The 24,691-nt window shown below is 36.7% G+C and overlaps 1 protein-coding gene across 8 annotated transcripts in view; it reads left to right on the plus strand.

The window, feature by feature from the left end:
• NEO1 (neogenin 1) overlaps positions 1–24,691 on the plus strand; it is a 208,237-nt gene that overhangs the window by 137,301 nt on the left and 46,245 nt on the right. For 5 of the 8 annotated variants that reach the window (XM_012748213.3, XM_012748207.3, XM_012748208.3 and 2 more), the window contains exons 8-11: positions 10,610–10,829; positions 18,100–18,254; positions 22,490–22,638; positions 23,016–23,154. In XM_012748213.3, coding sequence (XP_012603667.2) covers positions 10,610–10,829; positions 18,100–18,254; positions 22,490–22,638; positions 23,016–23,154 — 663 coding nt within the window. The remainder of the gene's footprint in view (positions 1–10,609; positions 10,830–18,099; positions 18,255–22,489; positions 22,639–23,015; positions 23,155–24,691) is intronic. The other 3 variants (XM_012748210.2, XM_012748214.3, XM_012748212.3) reach the window with 1 other exon arrangement.

Consider the following 24,691-nt stretch of genomic DNA (forward strand, 5'->3'; position numbering starts at 1 on the left):
CCAGGAATAAGACTGGAAAGCTAGGATGAGACTAGTCTGCAGAGGACTTTGAATACTGTGCTGAGGTGTTTGCGCTTATTCTGTGCAGGTAGTTTGAGGGTACAGGAGTGATGTGATCAGATTTTTACTTTCAGGAGTGAACTCTGGTGGCAGAAGGGAAAGAAACCAGCATAACTCTTTTTAAAAAACAAAGATTTTTACTACATTAGGCCTAGAGATAGATCTGTATATTTCACTTATGTTTAGGGACCCTTGATAAGTAATTGACATTTGTAAAAATCTTCACATAATTTCTGCATATTTTAATTTTGTGAAGACTTTAGATAGGTTGATTTTAAGATCAGGTGTTTTTGTTTGCTTGTTTGATTTTTAAATAGAGACAAGGTATCACTCTGTCTCCCAGGCCACAGTGCACTGGCCCAATCATAGCTCACTGGAAAAGTTCAGGTGTTTTGGGAATATCCTAGGATTCTGTGTAACTATTGCTATTTTATGTTAGAAAAAAAGTGTGTTTAACAGTTTCAGCTATCCAGTCTTTCAGTTCTTTCTTTTTGACAGGTTATTGAAGTATAATTTATATGTCATAAAGTTAATAATTGTATAGTTCAATGATTTTTAGTAAATTTATAGAGCTATGCAGTCATCATCATGATGCATACGTGAAACATTTGTATCACCTCCAAACATTCCCTCATACTTGTTTGCAGTCAGTACCTGGTCCCACCCCCAGCACAGGTGATCATTGATTGGCTTTCTGTCTTTATAAAAGTGCCTTTTGAGGACATTTTCTATAAATGGAATCATATAATATGTCTTTTGCAATTGGCTTCTTTTGTTTAGCATAATATTTGGGGGATCTTCCACATTGATAGCATAGTTCAGTATTCTGAAACTTTGTATTGCTGAGTAGTATTCCATTGTACATATGGATTGTTTCTAGTTTTTGGCTATTCTTAATAATGCTACTATGAATGCCCATCTGTGTATGGACATTTATTTTCATTTCTTTTGGGTAAATTCCTAGAAGTAAAATTTTTGGGTCATATGCTCAGTTTATATTTGACTTTTTAAGAAACTCAATAAAATTCTACTTACAAATGACATCATTTTGTATATAAAAAATCATAAGGAATCCACTAAAAATGATTAGAACTAATAAATGAGTTCAGTATCAGCATACAAAAATCAATTGTTTCTATACACTTGCAGTGACCAATCTGAGATTGAAATTAAGAACAGTTTCATTCATTATAACATCAAAAATAATAAAATTCTTTATTTTATGAATGTAACAAAAATATGTTTGTAGTAGTAGCTCATTGTGCTTTTAATTTCACATTTTCCTAATGACTAATGATGTTGAGCATGTTTTCATTTTCTTATTAGCCATTTGTATGTTTTCTTTGATGAAATGACTGTTCAGGGTTTTACCCTTTTACTTGGGTTATTTGTTTTCTTACTGAGTTGTAAACATTCATTATATATTATGTCCTTTATCAGATACATGGTTTGGAAGCATTTTCTGCCAGCCTATTGCTTATCTTTTCATGTACTTAGTTGGGGTTTAAGTGCAGAAATTTTTATTTTTAATGGAAGCCAATTTATCAGGGTTCCCCTCCCCCCATTTATGTCTTGTGTTTTTGGTGTCATATCTAAGAACTCTTTGCTAACCCAAGACATGAACATTGTCTCTTATATTTTCTTCTAGAAGTTTAGTTCTTACATTAAGTCTATGAGCCATTTTGTTAAATTTTATACATGGTGTAAGGATCTGCCTTCACTACTTTGCATATAGATAGATAGATAGATAGTTCTAGCACCAGCTATTGAAAAGACTGCTCTTCCCACATTGAAATTTGTTGACGCCTTGACCCAAAACTGGTTGACCACAAATGTAGAGGTTTATTTCTAGACCCCCAATTCTCTTTATTCATCTATATGCTTATTCATGTGTCAGTAATATACATCGATATTACTGTAGCTTTACAATAAATTTTGAAATTAGGTACTCTAGATCCTCCAACTTTTTTTTTTTCTTTTTCATAATTGTTTTTGACTATTCTGGGTTTTTTGCATTTCTTTTAATGTATTAATAGTTGCCATGTTAACAACATTGAGTCTTCTAATCCATGAACATGGAATGTCTCTCTGTTTAGATCTTTAATTTCTCTCAGGAATGTGTTATAGTTTTCAGTGTATAAATCTTTACACTTGTTTTGTTAAATTTATTCCTAAGTATTTTAAAATTTATTCCTAAGTATTTTTGTTCTTTTTAATGCTGTTGTGAATGCAGTTGTCTTCTTGATTTCATTTTTGGATTGGTCATTCCTCGAATATAGAAATACAGTTAATTTTTATATCCTCTGACCTTGCTAAACTTATTTATTACTTTTAGGAGGTTTCTTTTTTAAGTAGATTCATGAAGGTTTTCTGTGTAGATGATTGTGCCATTTACAAATGAAAACAGTGTTACTTCTTCCTTTTCCCATCATTATTCCTTTTCTTGGCTTTTTGTACTTACTAGGACTTTCAGTACTAAGGAGCGAGAGCTAACATCCTTGTCTTATTTCCAGTCTTAGGGGAAAAACATTTGCTCTTTCACCATTACATACAGTTTTTACTGTAGGTTTTTCAGTTGAGGAAGTTTACTTCTATACCTAGTTTGTTGAGGGCTTTTGTCATGAATGAGCGTTTGATTTTGTCAGATGTTCTTTCTGTGTCGATCAGTGGTGGTGCTTTTTATTTCTTAATATGATATATTACACTGATTTTTGAATGTGAAATTGTCTTGAATTTCTATGATAAGTTCTACTTGGTGATAGTTTGTAGCTCTTTTAATGTGTTACCAAATTTGGCTTGCTAATATTTTGTTAAGGATTTTTGTACTATAATCATGAGGGGTATTGGTTTGTAGTATTTTTTTTATATGATATCTTTGTCTGTTTGATATCAGAGTAATTCTGAGCTCACAGAATGACTTGGGAAGTGTTTCTCCTCTTCTATTTCCTGAAAAAGTTTGTGAAGTATTAGTATTATTTCCCCTTTTAAGTATTTGATAGCATAGCATTCAGCAGTGAAGCCATATGAGCTTGGACTTCTCTTTGTGGGAAATTTTTATTTACTAATTCAATGTCTCTATCTGTTGTAGGTATGTTCAGATTTTGTGTTTCTTCTTGATAGATTTGGTAATTTTTGTTCTTCTAAAAATTTGTCTATTTACTCTAAGGTGTCTGATTTGTTGGAATCAGTGTGTTCATAATATTCCCTTATAGCATCTGTAGGATCAGTAGTATTGTCCCTTCTTTCGTTCTTGATTTGAGTAACTTGTGTCTTCTCTTAGTTTCCTAATCTTCTGCCCAAGATATAATGGAAGCTTAGGTAATTCATTTGAGACCCTTGTTCTCTTCTGATATAGGTATTTAAAGCTATAAATTTCCCTATAAGCACCACTTTAGCTGTACCCCATAATTTTTAATATAGTATATTTATTTTTATTCAATCAAAAAAAAATTTTTTTTGTGATCTCTTTGATCTTTGGGTTATTTAGGAGCATGTTTAATTTCCACATATTTGGAGTTTTCTCAGATTTCTTTGAATTCTGTCAGTTTTGCTTCATGTGTTTTGAGGCTCTCTTGTTAGATGCATATGCATTTATAATATGTTATACTCAAAGAAGAAATATTTAACTCAATAATAATAGTTGGAAATTTCATATTCTGCTCTCAAAAATTAATAAAACAATTGCATAAAGTCAAAACGAATGTAGAAGACTTAACCACTCGGTACGGCGCTCACAGTCCGTGCGATAGTTTGTGCTGTGCGTTGACGACGAGTCCGTTTTGCTTTTGTGTGGCGAGGAGAGCTTTAAAACACTGAAAGCTTGTTTTACTTTACAGGCCGCTTTTACTTGTCATGGAAATCAGAATAGGTAACATGTACATATATGTTTTCATTACGTTATTTTTAAATGTTCACAATTTTATTTTGATAAATGAAAAATTGGAAAAGTCATATCACGGCTGTCGGCTACAGTCAACGCTCAGCTGTGCGCCTTCCCATCACGCCTGTCGGCTACAGTCGCTGTGCGCGCCATCTGTGGCTGTCGACTGTGGTCGACGCCGGGCTGTGTGCGTTCATCTGTGGCTGTCGACTATAGTCGACATTTGTACCAAAGTGGTTAAATAATCCTATCAACCAACTTGACCTGACATTATGAATCTTCAGACAGTAGTTGTAGATACAGATTCCTTTCAAGCACACATCGAACAACCTCCAGGATAGACCATATCTAGGACACAAAACAAGTCTCAATAAATTTAGAAAGACTAAAACCATATAAAATATGTTCTCTGGCCGGGCGCGGTGGCTCACGCCTGTAATCCTAGCACTCTGGGAGGCCGAGGCGGGCGGATTGCTCGAGGTTGGGAGTTCGAAACCATCCTGAGCGAGACCCCGTCTCTACTAAAAATAGAAAGAAATTAATTGACCAACTAAAAATATATATACAAAAAACTAGCCGGGCATGGTGGCACATGCCTGTAGTCCCAGCTACTTGGGAGGCTGAGGCAGGAGGATCGTTTGAGCCCAGGAGTTTGAGGTTGCTGTGAGCTAGGCTGACGCCATGGCACTCACTCTAGCCTGGGCAACAAAAGTGAGACTCTGTCTCAAAAAAAAAAAAAAAAAAAAAAAAAAAAAATATGTTCTCTGACCACAACAGAGTTAAATTATTAGGGTTTTAAGTATGAAATGTCCGATTTCCTTAAGTACTAAGTTTGACAGTTGATATCTCTGCCATTTAACTTTGACACTTCTTGGTTTGTTTTTATTGTGAAGGTACATCCTTAGTCTTTCAAACTCATGTTTTGGCTTGTAATTATCTTTCAAATTTTTTTAGAGCAATTTTTGTGAAACCATGGAGAAGTCAAAAATTCATGTTATCTTCGAATATGAGTTCTGTCGTGGAAGCAGTGAGGCACAGACAACTCAAAATATCAACAAAGTGTTTGGGAAAGATGTGGCTAATGAACACACAGTATGTGAGTGGTTCCATTCTGGTGATTATAATCTTGAAATTATAATCTTGAAATTATCAGCCACGTGGGCGACCTGAGACCAAGGCGGATAATGATGAGCTGAAAGCTGTAGTGGAAGTGAATCTATCTCAAACTACCTATGTATTAGCGCAAGGTTTGATGTTACTATTCCAACAATATTGGACTATTTGAAACAAATCAGCAAGGTAAAGAAGTTGAATAGATGGGTTCCACATGAATTAAACGAGTGTCAGAAGAGAAATTGTCTTGAAGCTTGCCTTTCTTTGCTGTCACAACATAATGACAAACCATTTCTACACACTGTTACATGTGATGAAAATCGGTTCTTTTTGACAATTGCAAGTGTTTGGCACAAAGCCTGGATAAAGATGAAGTGCTAAAACACAGTCCTAAACTGAATATTCATCAAAAAAAGCTAATGGTGTCTGGTAGTACAACACTGGTATTATCCACTACACCTTCATGAAACCTGGTCAATTACAACAAAGATCTGCTGCAGTGAATTAGATGAAATGATGAGGATGCTTGCTATATTAAGCAGCCTGGATTGGTCAGGCCAATCCTCCTGCAAGACAATGCTCGACCACATGTCTTACAAACAGCACTACTCAAACTACAGAAGCTGGACTTGGAATTCTCTGTCATCCACCGTATTCACCAGACCTTGCACCAACTGACTACCACTTCTTTCAGGCTTTGAACCACTTCTTGCGAGGAAAAATACTCAATTCTCAACAAGCTGTAGAAATGCCTTTTGCGATTTCATCACCACTGCTCTCCAGGCTTCTTCACTGCTGGCATAAACAAGCTACCATTAAGATGGCAAAACTGTGTCAGTAGTTTAGGCACGTACTTTGATTAATTTTACTGCTTCTTGTTTGAGATATAATAAACTACACTTTTGATTCGAAATCAGACGTTTCATATTTAATGACCTAATAGATATCCATAACAAGCCTGTTCTTTCTCTGGGCCTTGCTTCCTCTTGCTATAAAAGTGGGAAATGCCTCAAGCTTAGGATTCCTCTTTTGTAGCAACCTACTGCATGTGCAGGCATCCATCCGTGGCCCTTTGCATTGGCTCCGTGGGACTTGGAGCACATGGGGTACTGACACAAATAAACGAGAAGCTCTGGCTGCTGTCATTGCCATGAGTAATAAAGTTCTTTGTCTCTGATGTAGGATTTTTGTCTTCTGCCAGCATCCATGAAATAGCAGTAAGCTAACTTGTTAGCTTATAAATAAACTCTCATACTCTGCATAGTTTCTGACAGTTTCTTTAGTTCTTAGAATATATTAATAGCTACTTTGAGGTCTTCATTAAATACAATATCTGAGGACATTTTGTACTGACTGCCTTTTTTATCCCCTTAGTATGGGGTCACAGTTTCTTCTTTCTTTGCATGTCTCTTCATTTTTTGATGAATATTGGATATTTTGGATAACATGTTGTAGTGACTGTGGATTCTGTCTCTTGTCCCCATCCCCAGCAGTTCTTGTTTTGTAACTTGCCTATGCTATCAGTGATGTCTGTTTCTCCTGAAGTGTGCAACCACTGATGTTTCTGCTTAGTTTTGTTTTTTCTTATTTTTATTTTTGTTTTCTATGAGTCGATGATGTCTGTAAAGATTTTGTTTTCTAGAGGTAACCCCTGCATGTCTGCATAGATTAGTGTTCAGCCAAAGATTGGTCAGAAGTTGTGCTCAAATACCTCAAGTCAATAAACCTACCCCTCTGGGATAATGGATCTTTGTGTGGTTTGGGGAGTGCATTCAAAATTCAGGTTATTTTTTAGTTTGCCCAGCTTTTGCTTTCTGTCAGGCTCTTACTTGTCTTCTGAAGGTACACACAGGTTCCATTCGCCAGGGATGTGTAGGTATCCTTGGCCTGCTCCAGTCTCTGGGGCACGTACACATGGCATCTAGTCAGTCTGGACTGTTTGGAGAGCTTATCACACCCTTTACCACTTTCTCACCTCATGGAATACCTTGATCAATGGCTACACTACCATGGCTTGCCTCGAAAAGATCACAGCCTCAGGCTAGCAGAGCACTGGCTACCACGGTTGCCCCTTTACCTGACAGTGCTCCAGTCAGATGAGCTCTCTCTGGCAACAACAAAGCCACTGGTTTATAGGACCTGCTGTAGCAGGTTAAACGAGCTCCAGTAGAGCTGGGGGGATGCCACAGACACTGTCTTTGTGTGAGGTATGGTACTTTTTGTGAATACATGCTTCTCAGCTTGTTGCCTTTGGTAACTTTTTCCAGTCTTTGACAGTTTTGTCCTGCTTTGTAGTTGCTTTTGGGGAAGAAGATTTGTCAGCCTCTTTAAACCATCATGCCAGAGGTCTGAAGTCATATTCTGGACCATCTTGCCATTGACTCTGGTGTAACCTAACTGCCTGTTTGATTCTCTGTGGTCATATAAGTCTCCGTCTTTCCTGCTCAGCTAGGACATGGGACAGCAGCAATAGAACCAGCCTGGCCAAAGTCAGTATAGAAGCCTGGGGCCACAATGGACGTGGATTTTTCCTGTGGTTAATTAGGAATTACTTACAATGACCTGGTATTCTTTACACTTTTATTCCCTGTGTAATTGGTAAAAATACATTTGCTTTACAAATGGTATATTATTTATATACCGCTTTGTATCAGCTGAAAAGATTAAAGTATTGCCTATCTAATGAGATTCTAGACACATTGGTCTCCATTTCATTAACATTCATCCTGAATATTCTTCCATTTATTAATTCAATATATATGTATTTATTGCTTATCTAAAATATACAGAGGCATAGTGAGTGCTATCTGCTCCATAGATGAAGCAGATACAGACTTTGTCCTTAAGGAGTTTATAGGTTAGTGTTAAGTGATACAGTATAAACCTGAAAAATGGAAGTAGAAGGTGCTGGATGCCATTAAAGACTATGGAAGACTATGTGCTATGGAAGTTTGGTAGGGTAGTTGAATTTTCCCTATCTGGGTGATTCTGTTATCTGGGTGATTATCCCTTCGCCTAGTCCTCCCTGCTTATGTTCCTTCCCTAAGCTGCTGTTACACTTACTATATCCTTGTGTTTGTTACCCATTCAAGCTAGTCGTGGTAATAACTAACACGTACATAGTGCTTTCACATGTACTTCTCTTGTTTGGTGTGTATGAGATTCATATCAGCCTGGGATATAGGTAGGGAGCATTATTATTCCCAGTTTATAGATAAGGAAACTGACATCAGAGGGGCTAAGTGACTTGCCCAACTTCACATTCTTAGGAAGTAGCAGAGTCAAGTTTGGAATCCTGGGCTCTTTCCAGTGTGCTATACAACTTCTCATATAACAAACGTCCTCTCTTCTCCAGCTAGTAGACAGTTGGGAAAAATTAAGCTTGGTGAGTTTTGGGGTCTGAATCGGAGGTAACTTAGCAGGTTTTTGGACAGGCACAGAAACAAGATAGCAAAACAAGGCTGTGTTCAGATTACTCTTTGAACCATCTCACTATAAGGGTTTTTAATGATTTTAAATTTCACACTAATTGGAGATCCAAATTTTCAATTGTTTCTTATATGTTTCTTCTGTAGGTTTTGTATTGTTATTTAGACACAGCATGTTCAAAACTGAATTCATCTGCTGTCAATGAATCCCCCCCAATCTGCTATCTCTTTTAATATTCTTTTTCTTCATTAATGACCCCTCCAATCAACTACCTAGTCTCCTAAGCCAGAAACTAAGTCCTTGACTCCTTCCAAATCTCCATCCCAGCATCTAATCCTGTCATTTCCACCCTACCCCATAGGGTTGTTGTGTGAATAAACTGATACAGTATAAGAAAAAGAACTCTGAAGGCTGTGAATGAGAGATACTACTTCCTCTGAGCCCACACATCTGTTGAAGCATATGGGATAAGAATAGGTGTCAGAAGCCATTCAGACTTTTTATAGTATTGACACTTGTTTCAGTGAAGTGTGTATCTGAACTAGAACTACATAATCTTACAGGTTGATAGCAGTCTGCACTCCTAAAAGCACTTCCATAGGGAGAGGAAAAAAGAAAAGAGCGAGAGAGAATAAGGCCACTTGGCCAAGGTGGCACAACCAGGACTGGAACTCAAGTTTCCAGACTTCTATTGGCTAAATACAAAGGCCTCTTAAACTAAAAACCAAAACTAAAACCTGGTTCTACCACTTGTTATCTGTGACCTAGGGTGTGATTTAGCCCTGTCAGTCTCTACATATAAGATAGAGATGGTATTATACTTATTTTATAGAGTTGCTGTGTAAGGATTGAATCCCCTGTATAAAGAGCCAAAGTACCATGTGAAAAGTGTTCAGTAAATGGTAGCTATTGGATTACTCTTTCTCCTTCCCCGCTTATCTAGGAACTATATTAGAGAATTAATCACATCTGGCATATTTATTTAGACGGCCTCACTCACAGACATCTCCAGGAGATTGTTGCCCTACCACTTCATTCAAAACTGGGTCCACAGTTTTCATGTTTCCTCTCTGCCTCTCTCATACTAATTTCCCCATCAAGGTTTTGACACAATTCTGATGAATTCTTAGTTTAAAATTTTCAGATTAAACTTGTACTTTCTGACCCCAAAGTGAAGGACACTAGGTTCAATGTTAGGAATAAATTTCTATAGTCAAGACTATCCAACGATAGAATGGGCTGCCCTAGGAGGCAATAAAGTTACCCATGACTGCAGGTAAACAAGCAGAGGCTTTGACTAGCAGAGCTTTAGCTTGCCACTGCTTCATCTCTCCCATCCAGTCCTGGAGGTCTGCAGGCCATTTTAATGTACACTGCAGTGAGGATCATAACAAATGGACAAGTTGCCTAACTAAATATTATGTTTTTGTGGCTTTGGAATTTTTGATTCAGGATTTTATACTATCATAATTAAACAAGTTGATAAGATAGCAAGGGAAGTTTATTAACTTAGCCAAGAGAGGAAGTCTGTCAGCTTACCCTGGGTATTGCCTAATGCAAAGAGCAGGGTTTAATATTAGATTGCAGTTGAAGATGTGGCTCTCGAATCTCCTGCAGAGCTGAAGACACACACCACTCTAAAGTCATGATAGCCAGGGGCCCGTATAGAGTGTAACTAGGCTCATCCATACTAACACATTCCATGTAGTTAAAGTGGAAGAAAATATTGAGGTGTCATTTATGGGACTTTTATAGGCAAAGTTTGACAGATGTTGCATGCTGCTTTCAGGATTAAGAAAATTACTTGGACATGCTGTGTCCTTCTGTGAGATGTTTTATTCTCAGCTATCACCCTCCCTGTCCCTTGCCCATAACCATTATAGTGGCCAGAAAGTCTGCCTGCTCTACAGTGATGTGTCTGGAATAGTGCCCATTAGTTTTCAGTAGCTACCCTGGCCTGCATGTTAGCCTTCAGTTTAATGGCCTTTTTTATGTTCATTCATTTTATTTTATTTTATTTCCCATCGTGGTTTTGTTTATTTCTTTTTTGTTTTTGTTTTTTCTGTTCTCTTTTTTAAAACCGTCGTGGTTTGCCCTTCATATTCCCCAATGTTTGCACATGACAAGATGTTGCCATCCCAACATTACCTCCCACTTCACTGACCAGTGCCACTACTGACCATCTAGCACCAGCCACAACGGGACCATTGCCTTCAGCTCCTCGGGATGTGGTGGCCTCCCTGGTCTCTACTCGCTTCATCAAATTGACGTGGCGGACACCTGCATCAGATCCTCATGGAGACAACCTTACCTACTCTGTATTCTACGCCAAGGAAGGAATTGCTAGGTAAGTGCCTGTATGTCTGGAGCCAGTTGGCTGCATCTTGGTCCACCCCAACCCAGGCATGCTCACGCTGGCTCTCTGTTATGCAAAATCTTTTACCAATTCTTAGTCCAGAAAATATGATCACTGAGATGCATCTTTTGTGATTTTAGGTAATGAAATAAATTCCCCAACAGACTTATGTGCTGCTATTCTTTCCTGCCTTTCTGGGGTGACTTGAGGAGAGGATAGAGCTATTTATGTGGAAATATTCAGTTGTAACCAGGACTACCCTTTTTTCGTAAGATTTAGTCAGCACAGATTCTAGAGATTAAGGCAGACGTAATTTATTGAAATAATCTTAATGAATATTCGCCTGCACCATTATGTGGTGTGTGCCACTGAGTTTGAGGGTGAAAGCTTGACAGTAAAAGCATAGTGACTGATTTTCCTAAAACAGCATTTTCATTAAATTCCCTTCTGTCTCCACCCCTCTCAGAGCTCACATCACTTATAGGAGAATATCCACAATCTCCAAGCTGCTTTATTACTCAGGCTGGCTGTATTTTTATCTGTCTAACCTGATTTTCCTTTTTTCCCCAGCTTAACTCACTTTATAATGAAACCAACCTAATTCTTATCACTGTAACCTTTTCCCCTCAGTCTATTCTCTTCCGTTACTTTCCACTTTCCCATCTTCAGCTAAAGCTAAATTCAGTTAATCCTTCTTGACCCCAGTTAAGCCCCATGAAGTTCTCAGAGCTTTCCCCACTTTTTTTTTTAGCACATACAGCATTTCCCTTACATGTGTGTTTGTACTGCTAATATTGGCATTTGATAGATAACACATGATCTTTTACTACCTTAAGTAGTTGTTCTTCAATTGTGTTATATGTATTTGTGTTGTTTTCCCAACCAGATTATAAACTCTTTGGGAGGAGCCATGCCAGGTGCTCTGTTCACACATTGCTGACTGGATTCTTTAATTATGCTTTCTTCACACCAGAATAAGAAAGCTAAATTACCTGTTTTGGTTAGAGCCCTAACACATCTAATAAGCTTGTATTTCTACTAAGGTGCTTACAATTGATGCATATTATAGTTAATACCAGACTGGCAAAGTTAGCAAGTGTAGGACCCCTTACTTTAATACACTTGTGAGGTCTGAGTGTCATAATTTGAGACCAATAGGTGGAGCTACTCATTGGGTGATGTTTACCTGAATACTGTACTAGATGTTCTGCATTTTACAAAGATAAGGAAACATAGTTCTATACATAAAAAGGCAAGACGTTACTACCAAACAGCAAGTTTCAGTATCACTGTTAAAGTATCTTCAGTAGACTTTGACATCTCATTGCAAATCTCATAGGCATTCACAGAAGGAAGAAAGTATTTAGTAACTCCTCTGCGTAATAAGCTTTTTTCCCCACATTAGGGCCTTACCACTTGTGCCTTCTAATAAAAGTGCATTTCCCTCACAATAATTATGTCTAGCTTCTTGTCTGTCATCCTTGGATGACATCTTCTCAGGCCTTCCCTGAAAACCCACCCAAACTTAGCCCCCTCAGTCACTGTCACACAGTGGTGTATTAGAGCCAGCTTGTTCCCAAGCCAATTGTTAAATTTTCAGGAAATGTTACAAACCTGATGACATGACTTGGCAGCTTGAAATTGGGCATGGTGGGAGTATTTACAGTGACACATGCTACAAACCAAGGCCGATTGTTAAATATTTACCAGAACACCACTGCTGTCACATTGCCCTTTTTTTTGTTTGTTTTGGGATTTTTTTGTTTGTTTTATTTTGTTGTTTTCAGAGCCTTTATCACTCTTGAAGTTTCCTTTTTTATTAACATATTTATTCTATCTTGTTGAACAGAGTATCTCCAGCACCTGGAACAGAGCCTGGCATATAGTAACCCTAAATGAATATTTATTAAGTGAATACATAATTTCAGTCAGTAGAGAAATAATAGATTATTCAAGAAATCACATTGAGATAATTATCTGTTTTGGTGAGAAAATCCCTATTTTAAATTATAGCTTGATTAAGATGCAAATATTTTTAAAACCTATGAATGTAATAAAAGTAAATATAGAAACTATTTTTATCATTTGGGGAATGTGAAAGGGCTTTTAAAAGAAGATAGATAATCCAGAAGCCATAATTGGAAAGACTGACAAAGTTACAAATTATAAGTAAAAGATATCCCAAGAGGCATTGACACAAACAGATGATTCACAGAAGTTAGTGGAAAGCCCATTAGAGTTAAAAAAGGATTTCACCATCTCTAGAAATCTGAGAAATGTAAAATAATGAGTTATTTTTCATCCATAAGGCTGGCAAAAATTTTAAGTTAATAACATCCAGTGTTCAGTAAGTTAAAGGCTGGGAAAAAATCCACTCTAGGCTGTTTGGTAGCAGTATAGGAAGGTGATGTGGCAGGTTTTTAAAAACTTTAATGTACATGGCCTTCAATCAGACAATTACATGTCTAGATAATCTGTCCTGTAAATATACAGATATATATACACACACACATAAAAATATATATATGCATTGGGCACTCATATAAAAATGTCTATTGTACTGTTGCTTGCAAGAATAAAAAATAAATAATACAAATGTCCATTGATAGAGGAATGGACACATAATATTCAGTCATGAGCCACATAACATTTCAAACAACAGACTGCATATACGATGGTGTTCCCATAAGATTATACCACTGTATTCTTACTGTACCTTTTCTATGTTTAGATACACAGATACTTACCATTGTTTTCTATTTGCCTACAGTATTCAGTACAGTAATATGCTATACATATTTGTAGCCTAGGATCAATAGGCTACACGGTATAGCCTAGGTGTGTCGTAGGCCATACCATTGAGGTTTGTGTAAGTACACTCTGTACACACAATGACAAAATCACCTAACAACTCATTTCTCAGAACGCATCCCTGTTGTTACGCAATGCATGACTGACTGTATATATCCATATAAAGTGCGATACAGCTGTTTTTTAAAATGATATATCAATATATTTGGATGTGTATATAAATGTCTAGAGCAGTGATTCTCAACTGGGGACTATATTGCCCCCCATTCCTCAAGGGACATTTACCAATGTCTGGTGACATTTTTGGTTGTCACAATTGGGGTGAGAGGGATACTTACTGGCATCTAGTGGGTAGAGGCCAGAGACGGCTGATAAACATCCTTTAATATAATACACAGGCCAGACAGCCCCCCACAGCAAAGAATTATCCCTGCCCAGTCTCTCAGTAGAAAGAAACCCTGGCATGGAGAAATCTGGTGAGATGCTCATCAATACATGCCACAGGTAGGTCTCGGGTAGGATGGGTTGTGAGGAAGGAAAACTGGGACTCTTTTTTTTTTTTTTTTAACTATGTATACTTTTAAATTTTAATGTTTTTGATAAGACTCTATTGGTTACATTTAAAATACTTAGTTAGTGGACCATAGGTTAGAATAAGCAGGAGTGATTAGTCAATTAAGTTGTTTCGGGGAGAAATATAGAAGTTAAATTGGCAGAGGCAGTTGGACATGACAAGTATGTGTAAAGGAAGAAGAAATGCAAGGTGAGGGACCAGTTCCATCTGTGTTTGATGTGAGAAGGATGAGAAGGCAAGAAAGCCTACCTGGCTTAGAGTTTAGGGGAGAAATTAGTAAGAAATTAGGATAAAGTGGAAGTTTGGAACCTGATGTTGGAATGCCAGTATGAATTTGGGCATAATCAGACGAACGGGGACCATTTTAAATTCTTGAAAAGGTATAACTGTGATTTTATCGAACCGTTTGTATCAGTAGTACTTTGGGAGCGCTACACAAGATTAAAGAGAGAAAATGGAGTTAGGGAGATAAAGTAAGTAGTAATTATGTTAATCTAGATGTGTGATAGTTGATGGCCTGGATGAAGATGAAGGCAGTGACTTGGAGTGAATGGGATAAATTTAGGAAATATTTAAAAGAAAGATTTTTAGAGATCATAAATTTTTTGTTACTTTGTTACTTTATGATTTCTGAATAGAGGCAGTGAAGGAGTAAAGAACTAAGTCAAAAGACTATCTCCTGACTACTTGTTTTATAAACAAAATTTACTTAACCTTTGTAAGTTTAAATTTTGTCATCTAAAAAATCTAAGGTAATAAATTTACTTCACACACAATAAGAATTCAGTGCGAGGATGTACGCTACTAGCTGCATCTGCACATCCTCCCCACTTCTACCACCAGGTGGCGCTACATGCCGTGGTCATGAGCTATAATTCTGTTGGATACCTGAGTTGCCCCAGATTCCAAAGGGTCCTTCCCTTGCCTTTTCAGCTATGAAATTTTCATCCTTTTATTTAAAACCTTTAATTTGAACAGCAGTACTTTCTGATATTAACCATTAAATGTAAAGAGTAACTTAGTCCTAATACTGATAACATTTTAGAGACAGATGGAGCCTTAGAGATCTGTTAGTCAAGTCAAGGGGTTGGCAAACTATGGACCCTGGGTCAAATCAGAGCTGTTATTTTTATGGCCATGGAGCTAAGAATACTTTTTACATTTTTCAGTGGTTATGTTTTGAAAGGTTATATAAGTAACTATATAATATCCTCCATTTTGCCTCTAAGCCTATAAATATTTACTATCAAGCCCTTTAATAAAAAGTTTGCCCACCCCATCTCATTCTTACATAAGGAAAGTGAGGCCCAGAAAGAGTTAGTGTCTTAACTGTAGTCCCCTAGCAAGCTAGTAGCATTGGCAGAACTAGAATTGGATCTCCTAACTTCTAGCCCAGCACTGTCTTAATATAAAGTGTGCTTTTTTCTCTTTTCCTTTTAACTCTTAGCTATCACATTCTATCCTAAATACCATTGTGGCCTCACACATTTATGAGAATTGTTCTTTCTAGTGCTCCTTGGATCTTGTCCTAAAGTTAAGGTTTTTTTCTGAATGTAACCTCAGACCAATATAATGCCAGAAGTCTTTTTAGGTGCTGGGTTTTTCACCTTAGAAAACAGACCTATGACTAATTTTTGTTTTAATAGTAATGCTTCTATCAAATTTTTTTTAGGTTTCAGTAACCTTCACTAATTTCTCCCATTTTTTTTTCCTTTCACATGGGAAAAAACAAAAAATATACAGGATATTATCACTATGCAAGGTTTACATATCAGAAGGCAATTTTTCATTCATTAATTCGATCTGTATCTGTGATGCATCTTCCGTGTATGAGCATTCTGCTAAGTGCTTCTGGAGTATGCGAACATGAATGAGACACAGACTTTTATTTCAGCTTAAAGTAAAATAGCACCACTACTCCTCAGTATCTTTCTAGAAGAGAACTTGTTTAAACTTTTATATATAGGATGATCAAAAGAGACCTCATCTGTGCTCTCCCATGGAGCTTTTAGCTTACTGTAAAATTCAATAGGCACTTGAACAACGCAGGGTTAGGGGCACTGCCCCCTTCCCATAGTCGCAGATCCATGTATAACTTTGCCCAAAAACTTAACAGCTAACAGCCTGCTGTTGACTGGAAGCCTCACGGATGACATTAGCAGTCAATTAACACATAATTTATATGTTATATGTATTGTATTCTGTATTCTTGCAATAAAGCAAGCTAGAGAAAAGAAAATGTTATTAAGAGAATCATGAGAAGAAAATAAATCTATTCATTAAGTGGAAGTGGATCCTCATAAAGGGCTTCACCATCATTGAGTAGGCTGAGGAGGAGGAAGGGCTGGTTTTGCTGTCTTGGTGGCAGAGGTGGAGGAGGTAGAAAGGGGGAAGGAGGGGCAGGCATACTCAGTGCATCTTTTAGTTTTTAAAAGTCTAATAAGTAGACCCGTGTAGTTCAAACTGTGTTCGAGGATCCACTGTACTTCCTTTTAGACAGTGATCATTTGTGATCACACTAAGTATCAGAAAGCTCAAAGTGTAAGAAATCAGTTGATATCCTCCTAAATCTTGTGATTGAGAGATTTAGCCCAAGGGAAAATAGTATTTATATTAATAGATATCTCAGGTGTCTCAATAATTTTTGTTACCACAATACTCTTTTCCAGGGGAACTAACTGATTATAGAGAAATATCATCTGTAAATATTTTGTGGATACTGTTCGTTTTTGTTTTTTTTTAATTAAAGTAGCTTAAGGAACTATAGAAAACTATTGGAAAACCCTTCTTTGAATTGCAAATGTTCCCATACAATTAGATAAATTGGCATGTAGTTTTGTAGACCTAAACAAATTTTAATTAGCAATTTCAAGGCAAATTATCAATATTTTAAAGAAAGAATTTTAATTCAACCGATTAGAATAATTTCTTCAATGGAGTAGTTAGTTTTGGGCTCTGTGATTACTTTCTCAAGATAGGTACAGGTCTTTCCTCACATGAATGACAATTCCTAAAGGCCAACTGTTTGAAACAAATTCCTTCATGATATTTGTTGCAAACTCTTTATAATATAATCTGGTTTTGTTATAGTAAGTATGATAGCCTGAGCATAATTGTAGACCTGAGTTGGACACACGGACCCCCCAGGTGGTGCTTGGAGGCTACCTTTTTGCAAAGAAGCTAGATAACTGTTTCCCATTGTCATCTCATAAAACTAGACTCCTAGATTCATTTGTGTTGTTTATGATAAGATTTGTCAAACATTTCAGATAACTTCAAAAGGGGTATTATTTTTAAGAAATAAATTATAAAAGTCAGTGTCATGATCAGCTTATTTTATAGATTGGGTTACATTTAGGATTCATTTAAATTTTTAATATTTTTGTTCCCAATTTAAAAAGTGATAACCTCTAGCTTTCTTCTTATGGAGAGTCTCTTGTCCACAATATACATGGCATTTCTTGATATTTTCTGTGAAATATCATTAGGTCATGCCTGTGTCCACTTTCTTTCAATTTCCCTAAGAATCATTCCTTAAAACTCAATGATTCTCAAGCCTACAAAATTGATGACCAGCTGCCCCATTCAAAATGACACTGAAAAGTGCCCTGTGTCTTCTCTGAAAGGAAGTTGTGATTATGATCAGCGACATCAATAATGTTTAAGCCAGAACATCGGCAACTTGTCAGATATGTATGATCTTGCTCTTTTGCCAGTCACCATAGTCTGTGTACTGTCCTGCTTCCATAAGTTTCATTTTTTGAGTTAATTTGACTTAAACTGTTAAATTTTGATGTGGAATGGAAAATGGAACTGTACATCCTAGAAATATTCCTAATTGCTGCTATTTCTCCCTACATCCTTCTTTGTCTAAAGGGAACGTGTTGAGAATACCAGTCGCCCAGGAGAAATGCAGGTAACCATTCAAAACCTGATGCCAGCAACAGTGTACATCTTTAGAGTCATGGCTCAAAATAAGCATGGTTTGGGAGAGAGTTCAGCGCCACTGCGAGTGGAAACACAGCCTGAGGGTAAGTCTTCCACTTGTCTGGCAGCCCCACCTGGAGGTAGACCTAGATGGAGGTCTAGCTTATATTTAATCTTGCACATCATAGAGGAACAGAAGACAACAATTCTTTACCTTCAAGGTCCTTATGAATTAGGGGAAACAAAATTAACATACATCAAAAAATAGCAAATAGTATAAGATAATATAATTCTGCTGATGCTTTTCTACATATTTATGTTTTACTAATCCTTTAAGACTTAGCTCAGAGGCCTTCTAGAATCTTCTGATTCTGTCTAATATTGTATCTCTGCAATTTGAGATACATTATTACTTCCTTCAGTTATATTTATGAGTCTGTCTTGTTTATTTTACAGCAAAGACAGAGCCTTTGTCATCCTGATATTTCCCACAGTGTCTAACATAATGTAATGTAACATAATGTAATGTAATGTATACGAAGTAGGTACTTAATGATTACTGATTGCTCTCTATTGATATATCCCACACTCTTTTGAATCTATTTGAGGCTTATTTTGGACCTGTAGTCTTTTGTGCTAAATAGTGTTACTTCTAATTACATTTCTAAGATTTGCTGTGAATCAGATGAGTGTCAGGTTGGTTTATATTATAACTTCTATATCTTAAGTTTTGGTTATAAACTATAGGCCTAAAATTATAAGCAATCAAATTACAACTGATACTTTTCCCACTTGAGGCTTTCTTCTAGATTTTTGCTTTCTTTTAACACAAGCCACTGTTTTTCCTCAGAACATTCTTCAGTCTACTTTTACTATTAATGGCACTAGTTTTTCTGTGTTAATAAATTTCCAATAATAAAGATTTTGCTTTTAGTAAGGAGCATGTGAGATGCGTTTGTGGAAGTTACCGACCAGGAAATTGAACAGATTAGATGAATTCACCAGTGAAACTTTGGAAGTAATTTAAGAACTTTACCTGATGGTAGAATAAATAAAGAAGCTATGGAACTTCACTCTCTAATGCTGTAGAAAACCATTCACTCATCAAACATTTACTGAGTATCTCCTATACCAGGTAATACACGACGTATTGGAGATACTGGAATGAACTACATAAGACTTCTCCCCTTAAGGAAGGAGCAGGCAAGGCCAGGTGCTATGGCTCATGCCTGTGATCCCAGCACTTGGGGAGGGCTGAGGTAGGAGGATCACTTGAAGCTAGGAGTTTGAGACCAGCCTGGGCAATACAGCAAGATGTCATCTCTACAAAAAATTTTTTAAAAACTTAGCTAGTCATGGTGGTATGTGCCTAAAGTCCGAGCTACGAGGCAGGAAGAGGATTTGAGCCCAGGAGTTTGAGGCTGCAGTGAGCTGTGATCGTGCCACCGCACTCCAGCCTAGACAACTTTATGAGCCCCTGTCTCTAAAAAAAAAAAAAAATGAGCAGGCAAGGTAGGAGGCCACTGATCATTTAAGCGATAGAGATTGATGATCAGGAATCAAACCCAGGCATGAACAAGAGAGCCATTAGAAAGTCAGGGGTTTGATTTAAGGAAAGAATATGTTCTCATTACAGAGAAAAGATACTGAATTTCAAAGTTATTTGTGTTCAGTCAGACAAGAGCAGGAATATTCCATTAGGTTCCAAGCTCAGTTACCCTCCGTTAGCTTTTATGTACAAGCATCATTGATGTGAGGTGTTGGAATACAGAACAAGGAAACATTACTGTAAGAGATAGGTAAGTCAAGTCAGGATCCTAGGAAAAGATGAGACCTGAGGCTGGCCTTGACTTAATGCAAGCATTCTTGGGGAAGGAATTTGCATGACCCAGATCCCAGAAATAGAATCAAACAGTGCACATGCAAGGTCAGTCATGATGAGAATGAAGGAACAGACCACTGGATTGGATCCAGTGCAAGGGTTCTATCCTGAAGCTGTGAACTTCTGAAAATATTTTTATGCCTGTTCATATTCACATTTCCCTTGGAAAGAATCTTTAGCTTTCATTATCATTTCAGAGATAGTGAATCAAATTGTTAAGAGCCACTGAACTAGGAGGGTCGTTGTCAAATTTAGAAATGAAAGAGAAGATGTAAACAGTGGATTTACTGAGTGCCTACCAGTGCCAGTCACCGTGTTAGACAGTCAGCATGCAGAGATGAGTATGACCTTTCTGTCTGCAGGGGGTTGACAGTCTGGTACCAGGCAGACAAGTAAATAGACAACTGCACGATGCGTTATTATCTTACAGAAGGTAGGCAGGTTAGTCATTTCTTCAAGGAGTTTGGCTAAAAGAAAGTAGTTAAATAAGAATATGAGAGTAAGGGGCATCAGGTTCTGTTGAGGGTGTTTTAGGTATGGAGAGAGACTATAACATGTTTTGGCAAAGGAGAAGCAGTTAGTGAGTAAGATTTGCATTTCATCTGGAGGTATTCAGCTTGTGTGTGGGAGGCATAAATGTTGGAGTCAGCCGTTAGAAAATATTTTACATATTTAGCTTCACAAACCAACTTAAATTTTTTTTCCATTTATTATGCCACTGTACAGCTGAAATGAAAGAATTCATTAGCGCTTTTTTAGTATCATATTTGCCTATGCTTAGCCAATGAATATATTGAAAATGATTTCAAGAGAATTTAGGGACTTTTGTTTTTCTTCCCCTTTAATAAGTTAGAGGAAAGTTTTTCATAGCAGCAGAAGTGTGACAAATCCCACCTGTCAGGCTGCATAAAATGTGCTCTTAACATTAAGTGAATAACTGATTCATAACTAAATCAAACAACTGTTACAGTAACCATTTTCACTACTTTGGTAGCAAAACTAGTCTTCCAAGCTGTGGTGCTATTATTCAAGAAAGCCAGTTTGTTTTACATTTTGTTAGTTTTTTCCCTTCTCAGCTCTTGGATCTAATGGATGTCTGTCACAGAAACACTACTGCCAGAGAAATTGTTTTCAAATATAGAATGTCTACCAAAGTGTAGGCATAGGCAGCTACCCAGAATTTGTGTATAAATTGGGCCTGGAACCTGTCAGTCAGACAAAATGAATGTAGTAAAAGAGTAGGTTTGTGAGCCACTGTAGGAGTTAAAGCCAGATAGACAGTTGATTAGTGAACCAGTGACCCAGTCTTCCAAATCACATACTGAAGGTATTGTAGTAATCTCTTTACTGGTCTTGAGCCCATGCTTTAGAATCAGAAAGTGCTCAACTCTTGGCTCTACCACTAGCTACTTTTCCCATCACTTGGGAGAGGTTGATAACCTGAGAACCTCATCTGTAAATGGGGATGATAATAGTATCCCTCTCATAAATGAGAAGATACATGTAAAAACTTAATGTTTGACTGATTATAACCATTCAGTAAATGGTAGCTATTTTAAAAATTGATTACTATTCCTCTATCTGGTATTGTTCCTTTACTGTTTTTCATCTATGCATGTGTTCACATGTCCGTTCTAAACACAGATCTGATCATGTCATGCTCCTCATAATTTTTCAGTAATCGCCAAACATCTCCTGGAGAAAATGCAAACTCCATAGCAGGGCATTAGAGGTTCTTCACTGTCTGACTTGTCTCCCTGTCAACATTACCTCTCCCACATCTATGCTGCATTCCAACCAAGCAAACCACTTAGCACTGTCTTTTCATATATCCTCCTTATTGACTCTGTTGAAAGGAATAATTTCCCACTTGGTATCTGAGAAAAGTATTCATTCTTCTTGACTCTAAGAAGTCTTCACCAATACTTCCCTTCCCTGCCCACCCCTCCCAAAGCAGAATTGTATATTCTTCTGTTGTCGTTACACCCATTACCTAAATCTGTTAGCACTTAGCATTTTTGTAACTGTTTATATGTCCGACTTCCCTACCAGAGAGGGAGTTTTTGTGGGCAGGGATTCTGTCCATCACTGTATTCCTGTTGCCTACCATAGCATCTGGCAAAAGACAGATCTCTTTTTGTGGTGGTTGCTTGTATTTGCTGCATGGCCCTGCTGCAATACTAGGGTTTTATAAACCACAAGAAAAGTTCTGCAGTATACATTTTAACTTATTTTGAATAAATTGGAGATACTTCACAGATAATTTCTGGTTTCGATTTAAATCATAAAACAGAAAATGTGTTGCTACATTATCCTAAAACCACTTACTCAAATAATTGTTTTCTTACCTTTTATTATTTTTGAAACATAGCTAATATGACAGTATTGCCAAGAATGGTTATTGAGGAATGCAGTAAGTTTCATTTATATCTTGCTTTCTTGAAATTTTCCTTCTAGTTCAGCTCCCTGGCCCAGCTCCTAACATTCGAGCATATGCAACTTCACCTACTTCCATCACTGTCACATGGGAAACACCATTGTCTGGCAATGGGGAAATTCAAAATTACAAATTGTACTACATGGAAAAAGGGACTGATAAAGAACAGGTATGAAGTAAAGCAATTTTTCAAACCATTGATTGGAATAGTAGCGTTGAAATATATCTCCAAAACTCAGTAGATGCTTGACTGGAAATCTGAGGGGAAAAAAACATATATAGGAAATGAAAAGTTAAATTCTATTTCTTTGTACCAGGATTTATTCTGTAGTTTTTACCAGCAAGGGTCACTAAACGTGAAGCAGTATTTCTAAGTAAATTGTCACTGTTTATGATTAATCTGTGTAGACTATTAAATAGCATCCCATAAAAGGGGATGAAAATCTGTATTGTGTAGAATATAGAATTTGTATAGTTAATTCTTAACTTTGCAGCATTTCTTTTGGCTTGAGTTGTATATATACACAGTGTTTTATCTTGTTCAAGGATATTGATGTTTCAAGTCACTCCTATACTGTTAATGGGTTGAAAAAGTATACAGAGTATAGTTTCCGAGTTGTGGCCTACAATAAACATGGTCCTGGAGTCTCCACACAAGATGTTGCTGTTCAAACGTTATCAGATGGTAAGTCTTCCTTCGTTTCAAACAAAATACCATGCTTCATGCCCCCAGTGGTATAATTGATGACAGGAAGATTCAGTTCAAGTCCCAGTTCTACCTCTTTCTGATAAAGTGACTTTGGTCGAGTCACTTAACATTTCTGAGCTTATTTCCTTACATGTAAAATGTCGATAGTACCAACTTCATTGGGTTGCTGTGAAGATTCAGTGAGAAAGCATGGAGTATAAAGTGCCTCATACTGAATAGGCTATCAGTGTTAGCAAAGGCTTCTGTATAAGGAAATACTATTATTTGTTCATAACACACACTATTCCAGGGCTGTTGGAAGGCTAGCCTTGTTCTACTTAGCAATCTTATTTGTGTGCTAAATTAGTCTTTTTAATTCTCAGTATTTTATTATAGTTTTATTTCTTACCTGTGACTAAATTTCTAAATTAAGCTATCTACATGTAGCCTTGACCCAGAGCAGTATTTTTTAAATTGCAGCCTGCCAAAGAGATTAAGAAGGTCAAGACCAGAATTTAAAAATATATATATTTTTAGAATAGAACATAAAAAAGTTTGTTGTACTTATTGTTTCATGAAATTCAGCTAAATTCAGCGTTCTATAAAAATTTTTTAAAAATGTGCATATATGTATACAACCCTTACATATATAAACATGCATGCTTTAAAGCTATAGTTTAACTCCCTTAAGCAAATGGTCAAATTTAACATCACCAATAGAGGAACAGACTGACCTGTGCCCCCTGGTGCAGTGCATGGAGAAGCACACGTCACTTCATGTATCCCTGCCAAAAATATTTAACTTGAATCTGATCGTGATGAAACAACCAAATATCCAAATTGAGGGAAGTTCTGCAAAAAATTTTTAAAATTTTTAAACTGACCTGGATTCTTAAAGTATATTAATTTTATGAAAGAAAAGAATCTTGGAGAATCATTCTAGAATCTATAATAGATTAAAGAAGAGTAAAGACACATGAAATAAAACATGTATAATCTTTGCCTGGATCCTGGATCTAGAGGTAAAAATAGCTATAAAAGATACTATTGGTATAATTACTTAATGTTAGAGGTATACGTTAGGTAATATTAAATACTAGATATGTTATTAAGTATGGTAGATGCTATTTTGTGTTAGAATTTTCTGAATATGATCATTGTATTATAGTTTTGCTGGAGAATGTCCTTGTTCTTAGGAGATACATGGCAGGTAATAAGGCATGTAGGAGTGAAGTGTGATGACTGCAGTCATCTCTCAGTTGATTTAGAAACAATAAATAGATACATCTGTGTATGTATCATATATAGTGAGAAAACATGTTACAGAGTATTAACAATTGGTGAATCTAGGAAAAGAATATATGGTGTTCATTGTACTATTCTTGCTACTCTTTTCTGTGGACTTAACATTTTTCAAAATAAAAGGTTGGGAAAAATAAATACAAACTATAACCAGTTATAGTTTGGCTAGCCAACTACATAAGCCAGTTGGTTAAGATTTTTAGGAAAATTTGAGGGGAAAAAATGTTTAATG

This window comes from Microcebus murinus, chromosome 6 (genome assembly GCF_040939455.1).
Source record: "Microcebus murinus isolate Inina chromosome 6, M.murinus_Inina_mat1.0, whole genome shotgun sequence".
NCBI classification, from domain to species: domain Eukaryota; kingdom Metazoa; phylum Chordata; class Mammalia; order Primates; family Cheirogaleidae; genus Microcebus; species Microcebus murinus.